The sequence below is a fragment of the Melanerpes formicivorus genome, unplaced genomic scaffold, assembly GCF_026170545.1.
Source record: "Melanerpes formicivorus ecotype bairdi unplaced genomic scaffold, bMelFor1.0.p_v2 SCAF_21, whole genome shotgun sequence".
Lineage (NCBI taxonomy): Eukaryota > Metazoa > Chordata > Aves > Piciformes > Picidae > Melanerpes > Melanerpes formicivorus.
The window spans coordinates 14686545-14712010 of record NW_027142373.1 but is presented as its reverse complement, the minus strand read 5'-3'; the positions used below and the strand labels follow the sequence as shown (position 1 = coordinate 14712010).

At 57.9% G+C, this 25466-nt stretch overlaps 1 protein-coding gene across 10 annotated transcripts in view; it reads left to right on the top strand.

Annotated features, from left to right (window-relative positions):
* The first annotated feature begins 1639 nt into the window (after nucleotides 1–1639).
* The window catches only part of LOC137447780 (uncharacterized), an 85542-nt gene continuing 61715 nt past the window's right edge, over nucleotides 1640–25466 (top strand). For 2 of the 10 annotated variants that reach the window (XM_068151670.1, XM_068151669.1), the window contains exons 1-2: nucleotides 1640–2326; nucleotides 3377–3437. In XM_068151670.1, coding sequence (XP_068007771.1) covers nucleotides 1910–2326; nucleotides 3377–3437 — 478 coding nt within the window. In that variant the 5' untranslated portion in view covers nucleotides 1640–1909. Of the gene's footprint in view, nucleotides 2327–3376; nucleotides 3438–3573; nucleotides 4164–10119; nucleotides 10232–13059; nucleotides 13241–16388; nucleotides 16671–17336; nucleotides 17460–21556; nucleotides 21980–25466 lie in introns of those variants that run through there. The other 8 variants (XR_010988922.1, XR_010988923.1, XR_010988920.1 and 5 more) reach the window with 8 other exon arrangements.

Here is a 25466-nt window from a genome sequence, read left to right as displayed (position 1 = left end):
GCTGGAGGGAAGGGATCCATCCAGAGGGACCTGGACAGGCTGGAGAGGTGGGCACAAGCCAACCTCATGAAGTTCAATAAGAGTAAGTGCAGGGTCCTGCATCTGGGTCAAGGCAATCCCAGGCACAAATCCAGGCTGGGCAGGGACTGGCTGGAAAGCAGCCCTGAGGAGAGAGACTTGGGGGTGCTGGGGGAGGAGAATCTCAACAGGAGCTCTCAGTGTGCACTTGCAGCCCAGAAAGCCAATCAGATCCTGGGCAGGAGAAGTGTGGCCAGCAGGGCAAGGGAGGTGATTCTCCTCTACTCAGCTCTGGTGAGACTCCACCTGGAGTACTGCCTCCAGTTCTGGAGCCCCTATGACAAGAGGGATCTGGAGGTGCTGGAAGGTGTCCAGAGCAGGGCCAGGAGGATGATCAGAGGGCTGGAGCACCTCTCCTGTGAGGACAGACTGAGGGAGTTAGGGCTGTTCAGTCAGGAGAAGAGAAGGCTCTGAGGTGACCTCATTGTGGCCTTCCAGTATCTGAAGGGGGCTACAGGAAGGCTGGGGAGGGACTGCTCAGGATCTCAGGCAGTGCTAGGACTAGGGGGAATGGAATGAAGCTGGAGGTGGGGAGATTCAGGCTGGAGGTGAGGAGGAAGATCTTCCCCATGAGAGTGGTGAAGCCCTGGAATGGGTTGTCCAGGGAGGTGGTTGAGGCTGCAGCCCTGGAGGTGTTTAAGCCCAGGCTGGCTGAGGCTCTGGGCAGCCTGATGTAGTGTGGGGTGTCCCTGCCCATGGCAGGGGGGTTGGAACTGGATGATCCTTGTGCTCCCTTCCAACCCTGACTGATGCTGTGATACTATGAATTAGGAATTAATTTGGAAATCAAAGAACACAAGATACAAGTTAAATTATGTGCTCTTACTGTGGAAGATGAGAAGGAGATTAACCCCAAAGTGTGGTATACTCCTGATTCAGTAGGCAAATTGGACATTAAACCTTTGGAAGTGACAATTAAGGATCCTACTGAACCAATAGGGATAAAACAATATCCCATTCCTCAGGAAGGGAAAATAGGCCTGCAACCAGTGATTCAGAGGTCACTAAAACAAGGGCTATTAGAACCCTGTATGTCACCTCACCACACTCCCATTTTGCCGGTAAAGAAACCTGATGGGACACATCGATTGGTACAAGGTTTAAGGGCAGTAAACTAAAGGTTGCTTACTCAATTTCCAGTGGTAGCAAAGCCTTATACCTTCTTGAGCCAGCTCTCCCCAGAGTATGTTTGGTACAGTGTAATAGATCTGAAAGATGCCTTTTGGGCCTGCCCTCTTAAGGAAGAAAGCCGAGATTATTTTGCCTTTGAATGGGAGGATCTGGAGACACCTCGAAAACAATTAAGATGGACTGTGTTGCCACAGGGCTTTACTGAATCACCTAATTTGTTTGGGCAGGCACTTGAAAAAGTGATGGAAGATTTTGAGACCACAGAAGGATAATTTTGTTCCAATATGTAGATGACCTATTAATTGCAGGAAAAGAGCAGGGTGAAGTAAGGAAGGAGAGCATTAGACTACTGAAGGGTTTAAAAGTCTCTAAGTCAAAATTGCAATTTACTGAGGCCCTGGGCTGCGGCTGGCTCTGCTGCCAGGGGAGATGCCCAGTGCGGGCGGAGGGGCTGGGGGCCCGCGGTGGGCAGTGATTGTCCCGGTACCCTGCGTAGCACTCCGGGCGGCTGCTCTCTAGCGTGCAACCACAGCTCTCCAGCAGGACGTTCCCCGCCGCCCCTTCTGGCCCACTCCATGCGCAGCTTTCGGCCCCGACTTGTTGAGCAGACTTGCCCGGACCCCGGCTCCCCTGAGACGCCCCGAGCCCAGCTCCCTAGGCTTTCGTGTGATTTACGTGCAGGGTATTCCTTGAAGGAAAGATGCCTTTACGTCTCCGGGGCTCTTGCGCCGAGCTCCCTGCTCCGCGGATGAAAATTCCCCCCCGAGAATTCTCTGTGTCACGGCTGCTGGAGGTCTTTCAATCCCGCGGAGCCGTCGAGGTTCAGAAGCAGGGTCCCAGCAGGGTGAGGCACTGCGAGTGGCATCTCAGCAGAGCGGAGCGCAGGGCAGCATCCCCGGGAAAGGCGGCAGAAGTAGCTAAAGAACGGGTGGCGAGGGGTGGCTCCCGCTGCCCGCCCCGCCTGCAGCAGGCCCCGAGCCCGGCCCCGTCCCGCCCCCGGTGGCCGCGCTCCGGCAGTGGCGGAGCGGCCCTGTCGGGCGGGCGGACGTCGGTCTGGCTGTGGCGGCTCTGCAACCTCCTCATGGCTGCGTTCTTCGGGCTGGCGGCCGCCGTGCAGGTGAGGACGGTGTCGTCTGAGCTGGCAGCGCCGGCGGCCCCGCTGCGCTCCTGTGCGGTGCCCTCCCGCAGGGAGTGGCCCCGGGCCAGGCGACCGCTGCGGGGTCCCAGTGCGCATCTGTCCGCCACAGGTGAATGACCCCGACGCCGGGCTCTGGACGGTGAGGACGGGAAGCGCCGAGCAGCTGCAGCGAGGCAGATGCCGGCTTCGGGGCTGGCCCTGCCCCGCGGCCCCGGCCGCCCTCCGCCCGTCCCCGGGCTTTCTCGACAGCCCCAGCTCCGCTGTGCTGCGGCACCGCCGGAGGACGCCGCCCGCTGCCCTTAGCTGAACAAGAAGGCGGCGGGAGAGCGATCGCTGCCCTGCAGCGGCGGCTGAACCCGCTCGGTGCTTGCAGGCTGTCTCATTCCGGCTCACTTTCGCCCTTGCCCCGGGCCCAGCCTTGGTTCCCCGGGCAGAACTCACCGAGCTGCTCCTCCTCCTGCCGTCGCCCGGGACTCTCTGCCGGGGCCATCTCCCGGCTCCTCGCCAGCTCTGCTTGCCGCGGCTCACCGACCTTCCGCCAGCTCGGCGGGGCCGCCGCAGTCCCCATTGGAAGTCTCCTCCCTGTCTGCCGCCGCAGCCTCTCTCAGTGCCCCGGAGCCGGTGCTGAGGGGCAGGCTGCCCTGCTGTGTCTGCCAGCCTTGGGCTGTGGCAGCAATAGGCAATAGGCTTTGCTGCCAGGGGAGATGCCCAGTGTGGGCGGAGGGGCTGGCTGCCCGCGATGGGGGGCGAGTGTCCCGCAGGGGCTTTCCCTGGGGTTCAAAGTGCAGGGCGAGGGCTGTCTGGGCAGCGAGGGGTGGGTAACCCAGCAGCTGCGGAGCAAGGACTGCCACTAGCTGATGCTGCAGGATTTGGGGGCTGGTGCTGAAGATGAGCAGTACCAGTGGGAGGGGGGCTGGCAGCTGCTCTCCCCACCTGGCAGTCCGTGGTAAAGGGGAGCAGCAGCCATGTCGATGGGGCTGCTGCTTCTCCTGAGAAGCTTTGCTGCAGTCATTCCTGTTTCATCAACAGGTTGTCTACTTAGTGCCAGCTGCTCTGACACTGCTCGTCAGCATGAAGCCCTCAATACCAGGTATGCTCCTGCTGTGCAGAGCAGAGTCTCTGCTCCCACCTGCCCTCAAAATGCTTGGGTGTTTGGGTTTTGGGGTGGGTTGTTTATCGAATCACAGGTTGAGAGCAGACCACCTGGAAATGTCCTTCTACTTTAGGAGGGCAAAATGCTGTGAGGCCTGCTTCTGAAGCTAGTCAATGGTTGAGTGCTGGTGGCTGAGTGTGCAGCAGGTGAAGGGAGGAGCCCTGCTGCTGGCATGGCCTCACCTTTGCACCCCGACTCTGAGCACTCAGCACCTGAGTGGAGCTCAAGGCTGGGAGTGTGCTCTGGGGCTGGCACCTTTGTTCTCTTCACTTCTAGGAGGCTTCTGAGATACTGGAATGGGCAGCCCAGAGAAGCTTTCGATGCCTCATCCCTGGAGGTGTTTAAAGCCAGGCTGGATGAGGCTTTGAGCAGCTTGGGCTAGGGTGAGGTGTCCCTGCCCCTGGCAGAGGAGTTGGTAATAGAGGATCTTCAAGGTTCCTTCCAACCCAACCCATTCTAGAAGGCATCTAGATGATGGAGAGCAGCTTGGCAAGGTCCTGTGCCAGCTCCCTCGGCACTCTTAGCACAGTGGCCAGGGGCAGTTCTAGCAGGACTTTTGCTTCTCTCTTTTCCTCTCTGCATGACCTCACAAGATCCCTGAACAGGCAGAACCAGAACTCTGGCATGGCTTCATGCCCCACCTCAGCACTCAGGCTGCATCCCCTCAGGGCCTATGGGTTTGTGAGTGCTCAGTTCCCAGGTGATCTCTGGCCCTCAGCGACCAAGGGAGAGTCTTCCATTCTCCAGAGCCTTTCTCTCCCTCCCAGGCTCTGGGATTCCTGAGGCCCAGCCTGGGCAGCAAAGGCTGAAGCCAGGAAGCCCTTCAGTAGCTCTGGCTTCTCTGCATCCTCTGAGCCCAGGGCTCCCTCCTCATTCAGCTGCAGGCCCACATTTTGCCTGCTCTTCTTTCACCACTGCTGCATTTGAAGAAGGCCTTCTTGTTCTCTTTGACTACCTTTGCCAGATTTCATGGCCAGAGGGCCTTGGCCTTCCTCATTGCCTCCCTCCCTTGGCTGGCAGTGTTCCTATCAGCCTCCCAAGTGCCCTGTGCCTTGTCCCACACACTGTGAACTTCTTCCTCCCCTGTGAGTTTTTGCAGCAGCTCCTTGCTCATCTGTGCAGGTCTGCTGCCTCCTCAGCCTGATGGTTGACTTGTGGAAGGGTGGAGGGGGGTGAGCAGTGACAGGAGTTGGGTGTGTAGATGGGGCTGTCAGTTTGGGGGTAGTGGGGGGGGTGGAGGGGGGGGTGATCAGTGAGGGGAGTGGAGGGGCTGGTGGGGGTGTAGGCAGTGAGGAGGTTCGGGGGGTTGGAGGAGGTGGGGACTTTGAGGGGAGTGGGGGGGCTGGAGGGGGTGCAGGCAGTGAGGAGATTTGGGTGTGTGGAGGGTGTGGGGAGGGAGTGAGGGATGAGAGGGACCTGTGCCGGGGAAAGGGTGGTGGAGGTGGAGGTCGTTTGGGTTTTAGAGTTGATGTTTCAGTTTGACTGGCAGAGGGAATCTGGGGACGTCCTGGAGGTGGTGTGGTTGGTGGGGCCAAGGGGCTCTGGGGACGTCCTGGAGGTGGTGTGGTTGGTGGGGCCAAGGGGCTCTGGGGACGTCCTGGAGGTGGTGTGGCTCGTGGGGCCAAGGGGCTCTGGGGACGTCCTGGAGGTGGTGTGGCTCGTGGGGCCAAGGGGCTCTGGGGACGTCCTGGAGGTGGTGTGGTTGGTGGGGCCAAGGGGCTCTGGGGACGTCCTGGAGGTGGTGTGGTTGGTGGGGCCAAGGGGCTCTGGGGATGTCCTGGAGGTGGTGTTGCTCGTGGGGCCAAGGGGCTCTGGGGACGTCCTGGAGGTGGAGTGGCTCGTGGGGCCAAGGGGCTCTGGGGACGTCCTGGAGGTGGAGTGGCTCGTGCGGCAAAGGGGCCTGGGGGGCGAGGAGGCTTCCCTGGTCTGGGGGGGGTGCGAGGCTGCTCCTGGGGCTGCAGGGCTGCAGGGCTGCGGGAGGGCGAAGGCTCTGTTCTGCCAGCCTGGGGTTGGGGCCAGCTGTCCATCTGGGTGCGCCTGTTCAGCCACCCTCGTGCTTCTGCCCTGGCTTTGCTTTCCCTGTGCAGAGAGGAGAGCCTTTGAGTCCTCAGCTGCTGGTGGAGCTCTTTACCCAAGCCCTCAGTCCCTGCTCCACAGCAGCTGGACCAGAGGTGCTGGCTGGCTCCCAGCAGCCAGGGCAGGAAGCAGGCAGAGGCAAAAGACCCAACTCACTTTTGTCTCTTCTTGTGACAACGTATTGCCAGGTAGCACAGCAGAATGGTCACTGGCACACTAGCCACAATGGCAGCTGTGGCCACCATGCAGCTCTCCAGCACCCTCTGGGGACACGGAGGGCTCTGGGTGTCCTGGGCAGCATCCCCAGTTGTGCTTCTCTCCTCAGCCATATCTGGAGGTGCAAACGAAACGTTAGGTCTGCAGCAGGGAGAACCTCCCTTCCCTCCCCTCCCTCTGCCTGGGCCAGCTCCCACATGCTGAGGGGGAAGCTGCCCCTTCTCCAAAGGCACTTGAGCCTTGCTCTCCCTTTCTGCCTTTTCTCCAGCCTGGGCATTGCTTTCCAGCTCAGCTCATGCAGCTTGGATCGACCCCTGGACCCCTGTCCCTTCTTGCCCCTGTGCAGGCCACAGCGTGTTCAGCCCTGTGTCTGCAGCCTCCTGCTGCCGAGGCTGAGGGCTAAGGCAGAGGGAAGGATACCCACCCTGCTCTCTCTCCAGCTCATCCAGCTCTGTCCTGACAGCTTCAAAAGCCCTGTGGGAAATCTTCCCCTCCTCAGCTACGTCCTTTGCCCGTGGAGGACCTAAAGAGAAGGGGTTTAGCTGAGTTTCAGCCGAATGCAGAGGGGAAGGCCAGTGGCAGCCTGTGAGGCCGGCAGAGACTCACCCTTGCGGCGCCTGCCAGGCTGCAGTGCACGCCGCGGGGGAGGAGCTGCCTGAGTCCTCCCTTCGGGCCGAAACTCCGGGGGCTCTAAGAGGATGCGGAGGTCCGGGTGTTTAGCTGGGTGGCCGAGGCCTCCTCCATCCTCCCCTAGAAACAAGCAGAGATGGGAAAGCTTTCATTGCATGTGGGGATCCAGCTCTGCCTCAGGGACCTGCGGGCGCTGGAAGGGGCTCAGGGAACACGGAGGGAGGCAACAACAGGAAACCAGGGCTCAGAGCTCCTGACCTCCTCACTGGGGCTGTTCCCAACAGCTGAGGAGTCCCCCCAGGGAGGGATTGCAGCCTGCACACAAGCACTGGCTGCCCTCCTGTATTAGGCAGCTGCCAGTCTGGAGCCTGGTTTGCCAGCCTAGGGCTGCCCAGGGCTCACAAGTCCCTTTCATTTCCCGTGCTGCTGGATGCTGCCAGCTGAGCAGGGCACAGCAATTACCTGAGGAGCTGCTGGCTGGAGGCGCCTTGGTTGCTTCGGCAGAGGCTGGCGGTGAAGCAGTGCTGCCTTCCAAAGCCTTCTCCTGCTCAGCCTCTCGCTCCCTCTCTGAAGAAAGCAAGCAGGAGAGCTGGCTGAGATGGAAGCCTTCCCCATCAGGGAGATGGCATCTCCAGGAGGCAATCCAGCTCAGAGAGATGGAGCAGGCTGACAACAAGAGCAGAGGGAAGGGTACCCACCTTGTTGTCCTCTCTCCATCTGCTCCAGGAGTTTCCTGACAGCTTCAAAAGCCTCTCTGGTAATCTCAGCCTGGTCAGATGGGTAAATAGCTCTTGGAGGACCTGAGCAGAAGAGGTTTAGCTGAGTTTCTCAGCAGTGCCATAGAGAAAAGCAGTGCTTGGGCTGTGAGGTCAGCAGAGACTCACCGCTGCGATGCCAGCCGGGCTGCAGTGGACGATTCCAGGCGTGCTGCAGGGCTCGTTGCCAGGGCGGCATTGAGCCAGTCCTCACTGCAGGCACATCTGTACCTAGAGACCCAGAGAAGGTTCTGTCAGCTGTGGGCACCTGCCTGGGCAGAACTGAGGCACAGAAGCCTTCAGGGGCTGATGGCAAGGGAGGCCACCGCGGGCAGGTCTGTGTCCTCATGCCTGCTGAGGCACCCAGCTAGGTGAGCCTTGGGCTTGGAGCTGGCAGCTCTCAAAGGGAGGGAAGAGCCAGGCCCTACCTGTGCCATGTGGCAGAGCCTTAGTCTTGGAGCAGGGGCGGGAAGCTGGAGTGCCTTGGCCTCCAGGCAGGTCTGCAAAGAAGCAGAGCAGGGAAGAGCCTCTGAGACACAGCTGCAGACAGCTCTGCAGGAGGCAGCGGCAGCGAGTGCCACTCAGAGCCGGGCAGCCCACGGCACTCAGCTCTGCCCTGCACTCAGGAGCAGGCTGCAAAGAGTTCCAGCCTGCCTGCAGTGGCAGCGTGCTGGCAGCAACCTGAGCTCTGAGCTCAAGGCCAAGCAGCCCCCTGGCTTGGCAGCAGCTCCTGCTCCAAGGGGCCAGAGAGAGCTTCTGAAGGCAAATGGGGCACAAGGCTGAGCCCTCCTCACTCCCCATCTGGCCCTGTTCTTGGCTGCAGGTCAAGAATGGGCCAAGAGATGGAGGAGTGAGCAAGAGAGGATCTGAAGGCCAAGTGCTCCAGAAGCTGCTCTTGGCACACTGTCAGTGTTTGTCCTTTGAAGGAAAGGGAGAGTGGGAAGGTACCTGCGCGGTGCTCCGAGGGCTTGAGAGCAAGCTGCAGGTGTGGAGCTGGATAAGCAGGGGCTCCTCCATCCTCACCTAGAAGCAAGCCCAGATGGGGAATGGTTCATTGCATGGTGTCCTGTGGGCACTGGAAGGGGCTGAGGTGCCGAGGTGGAGCAGGGAAGGTGGAGATTGCTGAAGCTGCAGAGGGGCCTGGGGCCCTCAGGCACCCAGAGCAAGCCCTTGCTGAAGCGCCGGAGGGAAAGCCTTCAGCCCCAAGCTTCTCGGGGGGAAGAGCCTCTGGCCAGGCAAGGCTGCACCAGCCCTGCTGCTTACCTGCTCCTGGGGCTCGCCATGGAGCTCCAGCCACAGCCCTGACTTGCAGGGCCGTGAAGAGGAGGATGAAGAGGAAGAGGTGATGAGTGAGGGCCATGGCTCTCTCTCTCAACCACTACTCTGCTGCGGCTGCCGCTGCAACTTCCACGCTGTGGCTGCTGCTGCTGCTGCTGCTGCTGCAGTGGAGCCCAAGGGCTGAGGGGCTGTGTTTGTAGGGAGCAAAGCTTTGTGACAACAGAGGGCATTTGTGACCTCACAGCCAGGCCCAGGCCCCTCACAGCCATGTGGTGACCTCACAGCCAGGCCCAGGCCCCTCACAGCCATGTGGTGACCTCACAGCCAGGCCCAGGCCCCTCACAGCCATGTGGTGACCTCACAGCCAGGCCCTGGCCCAGGGTAGCAGCTCTTGGAGAGCTGCTGCAGCACAAGCAGCAAAGCTTCCCTCCTGGGGAGGGGATCACATCTTGTTGGGCAGCTCTGCCCAAGGACTGCAGGCAGGATGCTCTGCTGTAGGCAGCTGCCAGCCTGGAGCCCAGCTGGACACCTTCAGGGGCTCAGGGCTCACAAGTCCCTTTCACTCTCTCCTGGCAATGCCATTCAGCTGAAGCTACACCTGTGCCACAAACCTTGTCAGGACACTCTGCAAGTGACACTTGCCCCTGGGCTTGTGCTGCTTGTGCCAAGCTCTGTGGAAAGGGAGGAGTGGAGCAGCACAACTGTTGTATCTCTGCACAGTCCTTTCCCTTCCCCAAGGGGCATTTGCCCTTTGAGTCTGTGGGAGACCCAGAGTCTGTGCTCCTGCCTCTGCTGAGCAGCAGAAGCTCAGCCATAGGGGGAATGGCCCACAGCATTGGGTCATGCTGAGCTCTTGAGTGTGGGCAGCTTCAGTGGCTGCCTGGAGGGCTCAGATCCCTGTGAGGACTGCTTTGAACTTCATGTGTGCTGGTGTTGGCATTGCTGAGCTGAGGGAGAGCCACCCATGTGTGCTCACCTCTGCCCCAGAGCCCTGGGAAAGGACATGGAAAGGCACCAGAATGTGAGGCTGCACTCAAATCTCTTTTGTATTTCCCTGTCAAAAGCCACCAGCCCCCAGGCAGAGCTGTGCTCCTTGCTCCTCGTCTTGGGACACCTCAGGCAGAGGCTGATCAAGGAGGGAGAGGGAAGATGTTCCCCAGAGTGTGCTGTGGTTGCTCTAGCCCCAGTGGCTGGGGCTGCCTCCCCTGCAGCCCAGTGGTGCTCTGGGCTCATGCTGAGCATCTGGTTGTGGCTGGGAGCTCCAGAAGGCCATTCCTCCTGCCCAGGAGAACTTGCAGTTGTAACCTGCTGTGTGGTTGCTCTCCGTGCATGTGGAGAGCTGGAGCTACTGCAGTGAGTGCTGCTGGCCCAGGGCAATCCCAGAGGAGGAACCACAGCAGAGAGTGGTTGGACAATAGAGCTAAGGGGTTTGGGGCTGTTCCTTTAAGGAGCCACTGCTGCGATTAAGAGCCGAGAGGCAGCCTGATGCAGGCCAGGTGTCCACTTTAGGATCCAAAATTCTTCCTTATTATACGAATACAAGGCAGAAGCAGTTTACAAGAGGAGCCAGGGACTCTGTTACATCAATCTGCTAGATGTCTGAAGTCTGACCCTCTCAGGTCATAACAACCACTCCTAATCAAATATCTGCCCTCCTCCAACAGCACGGCTGCACGGTGGGGAAGGCGACCGTCCTGGATGAGCAAGCAACTCCTGGAGGATTTAAGGGGAAGAGGAGGCTGTATCACCTTTGGAAGGAGGGGAAGGCTTCTCGAGGTATGTTCAAGGAAGCTGTTAGATTATGTAGGAATAAAATTAGGGAGGCAAAGGCCCAGCTGGAACTGAAGCTGGCCATCTCAGTCAAAGATAATAAAAAGCATTTTTATAAATATATTAACAATAAGAAGAAGGGCAGGAAGAACCTGAACTCTCTATTGGACCTGGAGGGGAACACGGTGACTGAAGACGAGGAGAAGGCTGAGGTCCTGAACACCTTCTTTGCCTCAATGTTTAACAGCAAGGCAGGAGGAGTTCAGGACGAGTGGCCTCCTGAGCTGGGCGATGGGGTCGGGGAGCAGTGTAGTGCCCCGGAAATCCATGAGGAATTAGTTCAGGACCTGCTGAGCCACTTAGACACTCACAAGTCCATGGGACCAGATGGGATCCATCCTAGGGTGCTGAGAGAGCTGGCGGATGTGCTAGCTAGGCCACTCTCCATCATTTTCCTCCAGTCCTGGCTCACTGGACAGGTCCCAGGTGACTGAAACTGGCCAACGTGGACCCCATCCACAAGAAGGGTCGGATGGAGGAACCCGGAAACTCCAGGCCTGGCAGCCTGACCTCAGTGCCAGGGAAAGTGATGGAGCGGCAATACCTGCGCACCTGAAGGATGGCCAAGGGCTCAGGTCCAGCCAACATGGATTCAGGAAGGGCAGATCCTGCCTCTCCAACCTGATCTCCTTCTATGATCAGGTGACCCGTCTGGTGGATGTGGGGAGGCCTGTGGATGTGGTCTACCTGGACCTCAGCAAGGCCTTTGACACCGTCCCCCACAGCAAACTGCTGGCTAAGCTGTCAGCCCGTGGATTGGACCACTACACTCTGTGCTGGGTTAGGAACTGGCTGGAGGGCCGGGCCCAGAGAGTGGTAGTGAACGGTGCCGCATCCAGCTGGAGGCCAGTCACCAGTGGTGTCCCCCAGGGATCAGGGCTGGGCCCTGTCCTCTTCAACATATTCATCGATGATCTGGATGAAGGGGTAGAGTCAGTCATCAGCAAGTTTGCAGATGACACAAAGTTGGGGGCAGATGTTAGTCAGTTAGAGGGTAGAAAGGCTCTGCAGAGGGACCTCGACCGACTGGACAGATGGGCAGAGTCCAACAGGATGGCATTCAACAAGTCCAAGTGCCGAGTGCTGCACTTTGGCTACGGCAATCCCATGCAGAGCTACAGGCTGGGGTCGGAGTGGCTGGAGAGCTCCCAAACAGAGAGGGACCTGGGTGTGCTGATCGACAGCCACCTGAATATGAGCCAGCAGTGTGCCCAGGTGGCCAGGAGGGCCAATAGCATCCTGGCCTGCATTAGGAATAGTGTAGCCAGCAGGAGCAGGGAGGTCATAGTGCCCCTGTACTCTGCTTTGGTTAGGCCGCACCTTGAGTCCTGTGTCCAGTTCTGGGCCCCTCAGTTTAGAAAGGACATCGAAACACTTGAACGTGTCCAGAGAAGGGCAACGAGGCTGGGGAGAGGCCTTGAGCACAGCCCTGTGAGGAGAGGCTGAGGGAGCTGGGGTTGTTTAGCCTGGAGAAGAGGAGGCTCAGGGGAGACCTGATTGCCCTCTACAACTACCTGAAAGGTGGTTGTAGCCGGGAAGGGGTTGGCCTCTTCTCCCAGGCAACCAGCACCAGAACAAGGGGACACAGTCTCAAGCTGCACCAGGGGAGGTTTAGACTCGAGGTGAGGAGGAAGTTCTTCACCAAGTGAGTCATTCGGCATTGGAACGGGTTGCCCAGGGAGGTGGTTGAGTCATTGACCCTGGAGGCGTTCAAGGGGAGATTGGACGTGGCACTTGGTGCCATGGTCTAGTCATGGGGTCTGTGTTGATAGGTTGGACTCGATGAACCTCGAGGTCCTTTCCAACCTAAGTGATACTGTGATACTGTGATAGTTCACAAACCATCAAGGCCAACACTGTCTCCTTATCAGTCCATCAGTGCTTGGAGCTCAGCTCTCCAAGATTTAACCCTTCAAGCCACAAGGGCTAATGAACTGTTAATGAGCTGCTAATGAAGCCATTTGTGGGGCTGCTCCCAAGTGACACAACTTTCCACACAGCCGAACTTGGCCACTTGGTTTTCTGCCACAAGACTGCCAGCGGCAGATGTGAGGCTCCCAGCACAACTCTGCCATCGCACCACTGCTGTGCCCAGCCCCAGCGTGTGTGTTTCAGTGTCACCAGTGCTGGAGGAGGACGCTGGGTGAGACACACAGGCTGGGTGCCAGACAGAGCACACAGCACCTTGACTGTCCCTTCATGCTGGGATTCTGTGACCTCAGCAGAATCTAGGAAACACATTGAGCCCCTGAGCACCACCAGGCCTGGCAGAGACAGGAGAGGAGGCTGCAGGGTGCATGTCAATACTGAACTGCTGTGACACTGGCTGGGCCTGATGGATGCTGTCTGACACTGACTGTGCCCTGCCTGGAGGTGTTCCAGGCCAGGCTGGATGAGGCCTTGTGCAGCCTGTGCTGGTGGGAGGTGTCCCTGCCCAGGGCAGGGGCTGGAGCTGGAGACTCCACCACCTCTCTGGGCAGTCTGCTCCAGGCTTTTGTCACTCTCACTGTAAAGAAGTTTCTCCTCACCTTGAGGTGAAATCTCCCATTGTTCAAGCTTGAACCTGTTGTTCCCTGGCTTATTACAGCCACCAAAAAGAGCTTGGCCCCCTCTACTTGACCCCCACCCCTCAGATATTGATAGATATTGATCAGATCCCCTCTCAGTCTTCTCCTCTCCAGACTAAACAGCTCCAGGGCTCTCAGTCTCTCTTCACAGGGGAGTTGTTCAAGTCCCCTAATCATCCTCGTGGCTCTCTGTTGGATTCTCTCCAGCAGGTCTCTGTCTCTCTCGAACTGGGGAGCCCAGAACTGGACACAGTATTGCAAGTGTGGTCTCAGCAGGGCGGAGTAGAGAGGTAGAAGAACTTCCCTAGACCTGCTGGGCACAATTTTCTTGATGCCTCCCAGGATCCCGTTGGTTGCTCCTCCTCTTCTTCCTGCCCTCGCCCGAGACTCTCTGACCAGGCCATCTCCCGGCTCCTCACCAGCTCTGCTTGCCGTGGCTCACCAACCTTCCAGCAGCTCGGCCGGGCCGCCGCAGTTCCGAGACGAATCCTCCTCCTCAGTCGCTGCCGCATCCTCTGTCGGTGCCCCGGGCCACGTGCTGAGAAGCAGGAGGCGATGCCTGTGTGCTGGGAGCTGCTTCGTGGGCAGGGGCCGCGCCGCCGAGTTCCCTGTGCAAGGGGACAGCCCTGGGCTGCGGCTGGCTCTGCTGCCAGGGGAGATGCCCAGTGCGGGCGGAGGGGCTGGGGGCCCGCGGTGGGCAGTGATTGTCCCGGTACCCTGCGTAGCACTCCGGGCGGCTGCTCTCTAGCGTGCAACCACAGCTCTCCAGCAGGACGTTCCCCGCCGCCCCTTCTGGCCCACTCCATGCGCAGCTTTCGGCCCCGACTTGTTGAGCAGACTTGCCCGGACCCCGGCTCCCCTGAGACGCCCCGAGCCCAGCTCCCTAGGCTTTCGTCTGATTTACGTGCAGGGTATTCCTTGAAGGAAAGATGCCTTTACGTCTCCGGGGCTCTTGCGCCGAGCTCCCTGCTCCGCGGATGAAAATTCCCCCCCGAGAATTCTCTGTGTCACGGCTGCTGGAGGTCTTTCAATCCCGTCCCGTAGAGCCGGCCAGACGAATACCCAGGAGTCAGAGCAGAGGGACAGAGTCATTATATCCATTGAGAGAAAATGCTGTGGGGGAACCCCAGCCGGGAGTAGGGTTTGTATCGGTGCCCTTGAGTTCAGTGGCTGTAAGAGAATTTAAGAAGGAAATGGGTAACCTCCTGGAAGAGCCTTTAGGGGTGGCTGAGAGAGTTGGTCAATTTTTAGGTCCAAGTCTATATACTTGGGATGAGTTACAGGCAATGTACAGCCGAGGAGAGGGAAAGGATTAGAAGAGCAGGGAGGAGAAACTGGGAACAGAGACATCAACAAGGCCCCGAGGCCAACATAAAGTGGCCCTTACAACGACCCAGTTGGGACAACCAAGACCCAGTTCATAGGAATCATATGAGTGGCTTGAGGGAAATTGTAGTTCAGGGCATCAGAGAGTCTGTTCCTCAAGTCCAGAATATTAATAAGGCTTTCAATGACCATCAGAAGAGAGACGAGACTCCGACTGAGTGGTTAGAAAGATTGCACAAATCCTTCCAGTTATATTCTGGACTGGACCCTGAGGGCCAAGTAGGCCAGACCCTGATAAAAGCACAATTTGTAGCCAAATCCTGGCCTGGTATTAGGAAGAGAAATTAGAGAAATTAGATGAATGGCAAGAACGGGGGTTGGATGAGCTCTTAAGAGAGGTGCAGAAAGTTTATGTAAGGAGAGAGGAAGAAAATCAGAAAAGACAGGCAAGAATTTTCGTAGCTGCAGTCCGAGAAGAGAGGAATGATGAGAGAAGAGAGAAATCTCTCAGAGAAGGTGTCGTAGGCTTGGAAGGGTAAGGCCAAGAAGCCTCCTCCCTTCCCCATTGTAAAGTAAAGGGAAAGAAAATTGAAGGGAACAGAAAAAAAAACCTCACAGCTGAATTAGCAAAGCAGTGGAGCTGTATATTTACAAAGCAATGTAGGATGTGCAGGGGAATATATACAAATTTACAATATTTACAATATATACAAAGATATACAATAAAGTAACACAGAAATGAGAGTTCCCCTCTCTGCTGATGGGGTTCCCCACGTCCGCTCTCCCCCTCTCTCCCCCTCTTCCCCAGAACGGGTTAGAAAGACAGAGAGAAAGAGAAAAAAGGTTAGAAGCAGTTTTGTGTTAATTGGAAAGCAGTTAATACAGGCCTTTATCAGATTTCAAGGCCAAAGCCTTGGCAGAAAGCCCAGCGCAGAAAGCTGCTGCCCTGCGGAGGAGCGGAAGCAAGACTGAAGATAAAGTGCCGGAATGCCCAGGATACCCTCCTGCACTCCCAGTTCAGAAGGTGCTTCCTCCCACTTTACCAATGAAATTAGTTTAGATTGTTCTTTTCATTTACCAACTTCCGTCCGCCATATTCCCTTTCTTAAGGGGACAGTGTCAACCGGTCACAGTCCACCCCTTCTAAACAATTTCATTGGCCGTTCATACTGTCCATCCGATCCAAAACGATATTTACAGCTCGTGAGTAAAGTCCATAGTCCATTCCGGCTATGCTCAGATTTAGATGATTCAAAAGTCCAAGGAAAATCAGAAAATGAGAAAAATGGAAAACAGTTCGTTTCTTCACCGACAAAGTGAAGAAAAGGGAAACTGGGAATCTCAGGGTCTCTTAGTTGACTCAGGGCTTTCAGGGATCTCAGGGTTCGTGCACCATAGATTTCCTTGTTGATTCCTCCTTTGGACGCAATGCAGCTGTAGAGCAGTTCGAAGTTAACCTCTTTCAGCTAAAGTTAAATTTCTTTGTGGTATACACTGAATTTCACCATTCTCTTCCCATGCTACTCGAATTCGCTGCCCTTCTCTGAGAGATTTCTCTCTTCTCTCATCATTCCTCTCTTCTCGGACTGCAGCTACGAAAATTCTTGCCTGTCTTTTCTGATTTTCTTCCTCTCTCCTTACATAAACTTTCTGCACCTCTCTTAAGAGCTCATCCAACCCCCGTTCTTGCCATTCATCTAATTTCTCTAATTTCTCTTCCTAATACCAGGCCAGGATTTGGCTACAAATTGTGCTTTTATCAGGGTCTGGCCTACTTGGCCCTCAGGGTCCAGTCCAGAATATAACTGGAAGGATTTGTGCAATCTTTCTAACCACTCAGTCGGAGTCTCGTCTCTCTTCTGATGGTCATTGAAAGCCTTATTAATATTCTGGACTTGAGGAACAGACTCTCTGATGCCCTGAACTACAATTTCCCTCAAGCCACTCATATGATTCCTATGAACTGGGTCTTGGTTGTCCCAACTGGGTCGTTGTAAGGGCCACTTTATGTTGGCCTCGGGGCCTTGTTGATGTCTCTGTTCCCAGTTTCTCCTCCCTGCTCTTCTAATCCTTTCCCTCTCCTCAGCTGTACATTGCCTGTAACTCATCCCAAGTATATAGACTTGGACCTAAAAATTGACCAACTCTCTCAGCCACCCCTAAAGGCTCTTCCAGGAGGTTACCCATTTCCTTCTTAAATTCTCTTACAGCCACTGAACTCAAGGGCACCGATACAAACCCTACTCCCGGCTGGGGTTCCCCCACAGCATTTTCTCTCAATGGATATAATGACTCTGTCCCTCTGCTCTGACTCCTGGGTATTCGTCTGGCCGGCTCTACGGGACGGGATTGAAAGACCTCCAGCAGCCGTGACACAGAGAATTCTCGGGGGGGAATTTTCATCCGCGGAGCAGGGAGCTCGGCGCAAGAGCCCCGGAGACGTAAAGGCATCTTTCCTTCAAGGAATACCCTGCACGTAAATCAGACGAAAGCCTAGGGAGCTGGGCTCGGGGCGTCTCAGGGGAGCCGGGGTCCGGGCAAGTCTGCTCAACAAGTCGGGGCCGAAAGCTGCGCATGGAGTGGGCCAGAAGGGGCGGCGGGGAACGTCCTGCTGGAGAGCTGTGGTTGCACGCTAGAGAGCAGCCGCCCGGAGTGCTACGCAGGGTACCGGGACAATCACTGCCCACCGCGGGCCCCCAGCCCCTCCGCCCGCACTGGGCATCTCCCCTGGCAGCAGAGCCAGCCGCAGCCCAGGGCTGTCCCCTTGCACAGGGAACTCGGCGGCGCGGCCCCTGCCCACGAAGCAGCTCCCAGCACACAGGCATCGCCTCCTGCTTCTCAGCACGTGGCCCGGGGCACCGACAGAGGATGCGGCAGCGACTGAGGAGGAGGATTCGTCTCGGAACTGCGGCGGCCCGGCCGAGCTGCTGGAAGGTTGGTGAGCCGCGGCAAGCAGAGCTGGTGAGGAGCCGGGAGATGGCCTGCTCAAAGAGTCTCGGGCGAGGGCAGGAAGAAGAGGAGGAGCAACCAACGGGATCCTGGGAGGCATCAAGAAAATTGTGTCCAGCAGGTCTAGGGAAGTTCTTCTACCTCTCTACTCCGCCCTGCTGAGACCACACTTGCAATACTGTGTCCAGTTCTGGGCTCCCCAGTTCGAGAGAGACAGAGACCTGCTGGAGAGAATCCAACAGAGAGCCACGAGGATGATTAGGGGACTTGAACATCTCCCCTGTGAAGAGAGACTGAGAGCCCTGGAGCTGTTTAGTCTGGAGAAGAGAAGACTGAGAGGGGATCTGATCGATATCTATCAATATCTGAGGGGTGGGGGTCAAGTAGAGGGGGCCAAGCTCTTTTTGGTGGCTGTAATAAGCCAGGGAACAACAGGTTCAAGCTTGAACAATGGAAGATTTCACCTCAAGGTGAGGAGAAACTTCTTTACAGTGAGAGTGACAAAAGCCTGGAGCAGACTGCCCAGAGAGGTGGTGGAGTCTCCAGCTCCAGCCCCTGCCCTGGGCAGGGACACCTCCCACCAGCACAGGTTGCACAAGGCCTCATCCAGCCTGGCCTGGAACACCTCCAGGCAGGGGACAGTCAGTGTCAGACAGCATCCATCAGGCCCAGCCAGTGTCACACCAGTTCAGTATTGACATGCACCCTGCAGCCTCCTCTCCTGTCTCTGCCAGGCCTGGTGGTGCTCAGGGGCTCAATGTGTTTCCTAGATTCTGCTGAGGTCACAGAATCCCAGCATGAAGGGACAGTCAAGGTGCTGTGTGCTCTGTCTGGCACCCAGCCTGTGTGTCTCACCCAGCGTCCTCCTCCAGCACTGGTGACACTGAAACACACAGGCTGGGGCTGGGCACAGCAGTGGTGCGATGGCAGAGTTGTGCTGGGAGCCTCACATCTGCCGCTGGCAGTCTTGTGGCAGAAAACCAAGTGGCCAAGTTCGGCTGTGTGGAAAGTTGTGTCACTTGGGAGCAGCCCCACAAATGGCTTCATTAGCAGCTCATTAACAGTTCATTAGCCCTTGTGGCTTGAAGGGTTAAATCTTGGAGAGCTGAGCTCCAAGCACTGCTGGACTGGTAAGAAGGAGACAGTGTTGGCCTGGATGGTTTGTGAACTATGGGAACTCAGTGCAGCAGTGCTGTTGGAGGAGGGCAGATATTTGATTAGGAGTGGTTGTTATGACCTGAGAGGGTCAGACTTCAGACATCTAGCAGATTGATGTAACAGAGTCCCTGGCTCCTCTTGTAAACTGCTTCTGCCTTGTATTCGTTTAATAAGGAAGAATTTTGGATCCTAAAGTGGACACCTGGCCTGCATCAGGCTGCGTCTCGGCTCTTAATCGCGGCAGTGGCTCCTTAAAGGAACAGCCCCAAACCCCTTAGCTCTATTGTCCAACCACTCTCTGCTGTGGTTCCTCCTCTGGGATTGCCCTGGGCCAGCAGCACTCACTGCAGTAGCTCCAGCACTCCACATGCACGGAGAGCAAGCACACAGCAGGTTACAAATGCAAGTTCTCCTGGGCAGGAGGAATGGCCTTCTGGAGCTCACAGCCACAACCAGATGCTCAGCATGAGCCCAGAGCACCACTGGGCTGCAGGGGAGGCAGCCCCAGCCACTGGGGTTAGAGCAACCACAGCACACTCTGGGGAACATCTTCCCTCTCCCTCCTTGATCAGCCTCTGCCTGAGGTGTCCCAAGACGAGGAGCAAGGAGCACAGCTCTGCCTGGGGGCTGGTGGCTTTTGACAGGGAAATACAAAAGAGATTTGAGTGCAGCCTCACATTCTGGTGCCTTTCCATGTCCTTTCCCAGGGCTCTGGGGCAGAGGTGAGCACACATGGGTGGCTCTCCCTCAGCTCAGCAATGCCAACACCAGCACACATGAAGTTCAAAGCAGTCCTCACAGGGATCTGAGCCCTCCAGGCAGCCACTGAAGCTGCCCACACTCAAGAGCTCAGCATGACCCAATGCTGTGGGCCATTCCCCCTATGGCTGAGCTTCTGCTGCTCAGCAGAGGCAGGAGCACAGAATCTCCACCTCCAGGGAGGTGGTTGAGGCCCCAGCCCTGGAGGTGTTTAAGCCCAGGCTGGATGAGGCTCTGGGCAGCCTGATGTAGTGTGGGGTGTCCCTGCCCATGGCAGGGGGGTTGGAACTGGATGATCCTTGTGGTCCCTTCCAATCCTGAATGATACTGTGATACTATGATACTATGATAACCAGGAGAGCTGTGCTGCTGGGCCTTGCTTGAACTTAGAACAAAGAGGGTCTGGGTTTGGGAGGAAAAGCCTGGGGGCATCATTGGCTGCAGTGAGCAGCAGGTGCTGGAGATCAGGATCCCAGGAGGAGCAAGCAGGGCAAGAAGTAGGACTTCAGCACTGGTCTTTGGCAGGGCCTAACTCTGACCTCGTCAAAGAGCTGCTGGGAGGAAGGCCATGGGCCAGGATCTAGGCGGTAGGGCAGCCCAGGAGAGCTGGGGGATATTCAAACACCACTTCCTCCAAGCTCAAGGGCAATGCATTCCTCCAAGTCAACCATCAGGCTGAGGAGGCAGCAGGCCTGCACAGATGAGCAAGGAGCTGCTGCAAAAACTCAGAGGGGAGAAAGAAGTTCACAGTGTGTGGGACAAGGCACAGGGCACTTGGGAGGCTGATAGGAACACTGCCAGCCAAGGGAGGGAGGCAATGAGGAAGGCCAAGGCCCTCTGGCCATGAAATCTGGCAAAGGAAGTCAAAGAGAACAAGAAGGCCTTCTTCAAATGCAGCAGTGGTGAAAGAAGAGCAGGCAAAATGTGGGCCTGCAGCTGCATGAGGAGGGAGCCCTGGGCACAGAGGATGCAGAGAAGCCAGAGCTACTGAAGGGCTTCCTGGCTTCAGCCTTTGCTGCCCAGGCTGGGCCTCAGGAATCCCAGAGCCTGGGAGGGAGAGAAAGGCTCTGGAGAATGGAAGACTCTCCCTTGGTCGCTGAGGGCCAGAGATCACCTGGGAACTGAGCACTCACAAACCCATAGGCCCTGAGGGGATGCAGCCTGAGTGCTGAGGTGGGGCATGAAGCCATGCCAGAGTTCTGGTTCTGCCTGTTCAGGGATCTTGTGAGGTCATGCAGAGAGGAAAAGAGAGAGGCAAAAGTCCTGCTAGAACTGCCCCTGGCCACTGTGCTAAGAGTGCCGAGGGAGCTGGCACAGGAGCTTGCCAAGCCGCTCTCCATCCTCTCTCAGCAGTCCTGGTTAACAGGGGAAGTTCCACACCACTGCCACTGGCCAATGGGACCCTAATCCAAGAAGGCCCAGCAGGGTTTCTCACAGCATCCTAGAATGGCTTGGGTGGGAAGGGAGCCTGAGGATCACCCAGCACCAACCCCCCTGCCACGGGCAGGAACACCTCCCCCTAGCCCAGCTTGCTGCAAGCCTCCTCCAGCCTGGCCTTGAGCACTTCCAGGCTTGAGGCATCCACATCTTCTCTGGGCAGCCCATTCCAGAGCCTCAGCCCCCTCCTGCTGAAGAACTTCTTCCTGAGGTGCAAGCCAAACCCACCCTGCTGTGCTGGTTTCAAAGCATTGGCCCTTGAGAGATGGCCACAGGCCCTTGCAAAGAGCCCCTGGCCAGCTCTGCTCTGGCCCCTTTCAGCCAGGTCAGCTTTGGGTTGCTCCAGGCCTGGCAGCCTGACCTCAGTGCCGGGGAAGGCTCTGGAGCAGTGCATGCGGAGGGAGCTCACTCAGCATGGGCAGCACAGCCAGGGGCAGGCCCAGGCAGCCTGGCTTCATGCAAGGCAGGGCCTGCCCCACCACCCTGGCCTCCTGTCAGCAGGACAGCTACCTGCTGGGGAGGGGAAGGCTGGGCACGTGTCTGCCTGGCCATCACAAGGCCTTTGGCACTGTCCCCTGCAATGTCCAAGGCCACAGGCAGTCACCCCTCATGGGTTTGGCCTTCCTGAAGGCTTCCCCCAGACATGCTTAGGGCAGCCAGGATGAAGCAGAGACTGTGTGAGCTGGAAGGGAGCTAAGGCTCACCCAGTGCAACCCTCTGCTGGCAGCACCAAGCAGGCCCTGGCACTGCCAGGCTCCATCCCTGAGCCCAGCAGGTGCTGGAAAGCTGCTCCCAAGGGATGCAGGGGGCTGGGCCCAACCCAGCTCCTCTGCTCCAGCAAATGGATGCTGGCTCCATCTCCATTGACATCCAAGATCTGCTGGGGCTTGTGGGTGATGTGAACCCCACTGCCTGATTCCTGCAGCCCAGAGCCAGCTGCTCTGCAGGGACAGCTGCCCATGGAGCCCCTGCCAGCCCCATCCTAGCTCCCAGGGGAGCAGAGGCTGGGCATGGCAGGGGAGGGGCTTCAGGACTCAGGTCTTGAGCCAACACAGCTCTGTTTGTCCTCCCCCAGAGCAGAGCCCCCTCAGCCCAGCAGGACCCAGCCCTCTGAGGGCTGACACAAGGCAGCAGCAAGCTGGCTGCTCCAAGCAGCTCCTCTAGGGCCTGCAGGAGCTTTTGGCTGCGTTGCTCCACGGCCTGCTCAGGGGATGTTTAGTGCCATCAGCCACCTCCTCTGCTGCAGAGAGCCCCCACAGCACGGGGACAGCTGGGACGACAGAGGCACGGCATGGTGAGTGTGCTCCCAGCGCTCGCTCCCTCCCCGGGGCATTCCCTTGCCAGACAGGAGAGAGGAAATGGCCTCAGGTTGCACCAGGGCAGGTTCCCCTTGCACAGGAGGAACAATTTCATCCCCCAAAGGGTTGTCACAGCCTTGCCCAGGCTGCCCAGGGCAGTGGTGGAGTCCCCATGCCTGGAGGGGTTTCAAAGCTGTGGAGATGTGGTGCTGGGGGACCTCAGGTTTAGTGGTGCCCTGGCCAAGGCACATCCCAAGCCATCATAGAATCATGGAATGGTCTGGCTTGGAAGGGACCTCCAAAGGTCATCCAGTCCAAACCCCTCTGCAGTCAGCAGGGACATCCTCAGCCAGGTCAGCTTGCCCTGGGCCCTCTCTCAGACTGCTGCCAAGCCCAAGCAGCTTGCCCAGAGCCAACCCTGCTGCACTGCAGACAGGAGGTTAGCAGGACACCACCAGGCTCCCTTTGGGGAGAGCCCTTCCCTCCCCACACTCTGCCTTGGACAAGGTGCAGCTTGTCATGCAGGTCAGTCTCAGCCCACAGTTTCTTCACCTCCAAGGGCTGGGAGCTTCTGCAGATGCTGGGTTTGGCTGAGATTGAAGCAGGAAGAGCAACCTGGAGACCACTGGAAAGCCCAGGGAGCCATGGGGCAGTGGGGGGGGTTTGGGGGGACTCTAACTGTGGAACAGCTTGTGGCTTTGGTGGAGCAGCATCTGGACCTTAGATGGCCAGCTTGGGGCCAGCTTGGGGGCAGCCTGGGGCCAGCTTGGGAACAGCCTGGGGATGTGTGTGCACATCTATGCTCAGCTGCCTTCTCCCCAATGCTCTGTAGCCCTGGAGATGTCATTCACCCAAACCCAGTGCTGGCGCTGGTGCTGGTGCTGGTGCTGGTGCTGGGCAGAGCAGAGCTCACTTGTGTTGTCCTGGGGCAGCTGGCAGGGTCTGAGCCCTCAGCAGAAGTGTGGCCAGCCCTGCTGCTCCATCCAGGCTGCTCTCTGCTTCTCCCCAACAGAAATCAGGGCAAGCCACAGCTCTGGAGTGCAGAACTGTTTGGTTTAGCAGAATCTGGGTCTCCCACAGACTCAAAGGGCAAATGCCCCTTGGGGAAGGGAAAGGACTGTGCAGAGATACAACAGTTGTGCTGCTCCACTCCTCCCTTTCCACAGAGCTTGGCACAAGCAGCACAAGCCCAGGGGCAAGTGTCACTTGCAGAGTGTCCTGACAAGGTTTGTGGCACAGGTGTAGCTTCAGCTGAATGGCATTGCCAGGAGAGAGTGAAAGGGACTTGTGAGCCCTGAGCCCCCTGAAGGTGTCCAGCTGGGCTCCAGGCTGGCAGCTGCCTACAGCAGAGCATCCTGCCTGCAGTCCTTGGGCAGAGCTGCCCAACAAGATGTGATCCCCTCCCCAGGAGGGAAGCTTTGCTGCTTGTGCTGCAGCAGCTCTCCAAGAGCTGCTACCCTGGGCCAGGGCCTGGCTGTGAGGTCACCACATGGCTGTGAGGGGCCTGGGCCTGGCTGTGAGGTCACCACATGGCTGTGAGGGGCCAGGGCCTGGCTGTGAGGTCACCACATGGCTGTGAGGGGCCTGGGCCTGGCTGTGAGGTCACCACATGGCTGTGAGGGGCCTGGGCCTGGCTGTGAGGTCACAAATGCCCTCTGTTGTCACAAAGCTTTGCTCCCTACAAACACAGCCCCTCAGCCCTTGGGCTCCACTGCAGCAGCAGCAGCAGCAGCAGCCACAGCGTGGAAGTTGCAGCGGCAGCCGCAGCAGAGTAGTGGTTGAGAGAGAGAGCCATGGCCCTCACTCATCACCTCTTCCTCTTCATCCTCCTCTTCACGGCCCTGCAAGTCAGGGCTGTGGCTGGAGCTCCATGGCGAGCCCCAGGAGCAGGTAAGCAGCAGGGCTGGTGCAGCCTTGCCTGGCCAGAGGCTCTTCCCCCCGAGAAGCTTGGGGCTGAAGGCTTTCCCTCCGGCGCTTCAGCAAGGGCTTGCTCTGGGTGCCTGAGGGCCCCAGGCCCCTCTGCAGCTTCAGCAATCTCCACCTTCCCTGCTCCACCTCGGCACCTCAGCCCCTTCCAGTGCCCACAGGACACCATGCAATGAACCATTCCCCATCTGGGCTTGCTTCTAGGTGAGGATGGAGGAGCCCCTGCTTATCCAGCTCCACACCTGCAGCTTGCTCTCAAGCCCTCGGAGCACCGCGCAGGTACCTTCCCACTCTCCCTTTCCTTCAAAGGACAAACACTGACAGTGTGCCAAGAGCAGCTTCTGGTGCACTTGGCCTTCAGATCCTCTCTTGCTCACTCCTCCATCTCTTGGCCCATTCTTGACCTGCAGCCAAGAACAGGGCCAGATGGGGAGTGAGGAGGGCTCAGCCTTGTGCCCCATTTGCCTTCAGAAGCTCTCTCTGGCCCCTTGGAGCAGGAGCTGCTGCCAAGCCAGGGGGCTGCTTGGCCTTGAGCTCAGAGCTCAGGTTGCTGCCAGCACGCTGCCACTGCAGGCAGGCTGGAACTCTTTGCAGCCTGCTCCTGAGTGCAGGGCAGAGCTGAGTGCCGTGGGCTGCCCGGCTCTGAGTGGCACTCGCTGCCGCTGCCTCCTGCAGAGCTGTCTGCAGCTGTGTCTCAGAGGCTCTTCCCTGCTCTGCTTCTTTGCAGACCTGCCTGGAGGCCAAGGCACTCCAGCTTCCCGCCCCTGCTCCAAGACTAAGGCTCTGCCACATGGCACAGGTAGGGCCTGGCTCTTCCCTCCCTTTGAGAGCTGCCAGCTCCAAGCCCAAGGCTCACCTAGCTGGGTGCCTCAGCAGGCATGAGGACACAGACCTGCCCGCGGTGGCCTCCCTTGCCATCAGCCCCTGAAGGCTTCTGTGCCTCAGTTCTGCCCAGGCAGGTGCCCACAGCTGACAGAACCTTCTCTGGGTCTCTAGGTACAGATGTGCCTGCAGTGAGGACTGGCTCAATGCCGCCCTGGCAACGAGCCCTGCAGCACGCCTGGAATCGTCCACTGCAGCCCGGCTGGCATCGCAGCGGTGAGTCTCTGCTGCCCTCACAGCCCAAGCACTGCTTTTCTCTATGGCATTGCTGAGAAACTCAGCTAAACCTCTTCTGCTCAGGTCCTCCAAGAGCTATTTACCCATCTGACCAGGCAGAGATTTCCAGAATGGCTTTTGAAATTGTCATGGAACTGCTGGAGCAAAAGGAGAGAGGACAACAAGGTGGGTACCCTTCCCTCTGCTCTTGTTGTCAGCCTGCTCCATCTCTCTGAGCTGGATTGCCTCCTGGAGATGCCATCTCCCTGATGGGGAGGCTGCTGAGCTGTTGGGAACAGCCCCAGTGAGGAGGTCAGGAGCTCTGAGCCCTGGTTTCCTGTTGTTGCCTCCCTCCGTGTTCCCTGAGCCCCTTCCAGCGCCCGCAGGTCCCTGAGGCAGAGCTGGATCCCCACATGCAATGAAAGCTTTCCCATCTCTGCTTGTTTCTAGGGGAGGATGGAGGAGGCCTCGGCCACCCAGCTAAACACCCGGACCTCCGCATCCTCTTAGAGCCCCCGGAGTTTCGGCCCGAAGGGAGGACTCAGGCAGCTCCTCCCCCGCGGCGTGCACTGCAGCCTGGCAGGCGCCGCAAGGGTGAGTCTCTGCCGGCCTCACAGGCTGCCACTGGCCTTCCCCTCTGCATTCGGCTGAAACTCAGCTAAA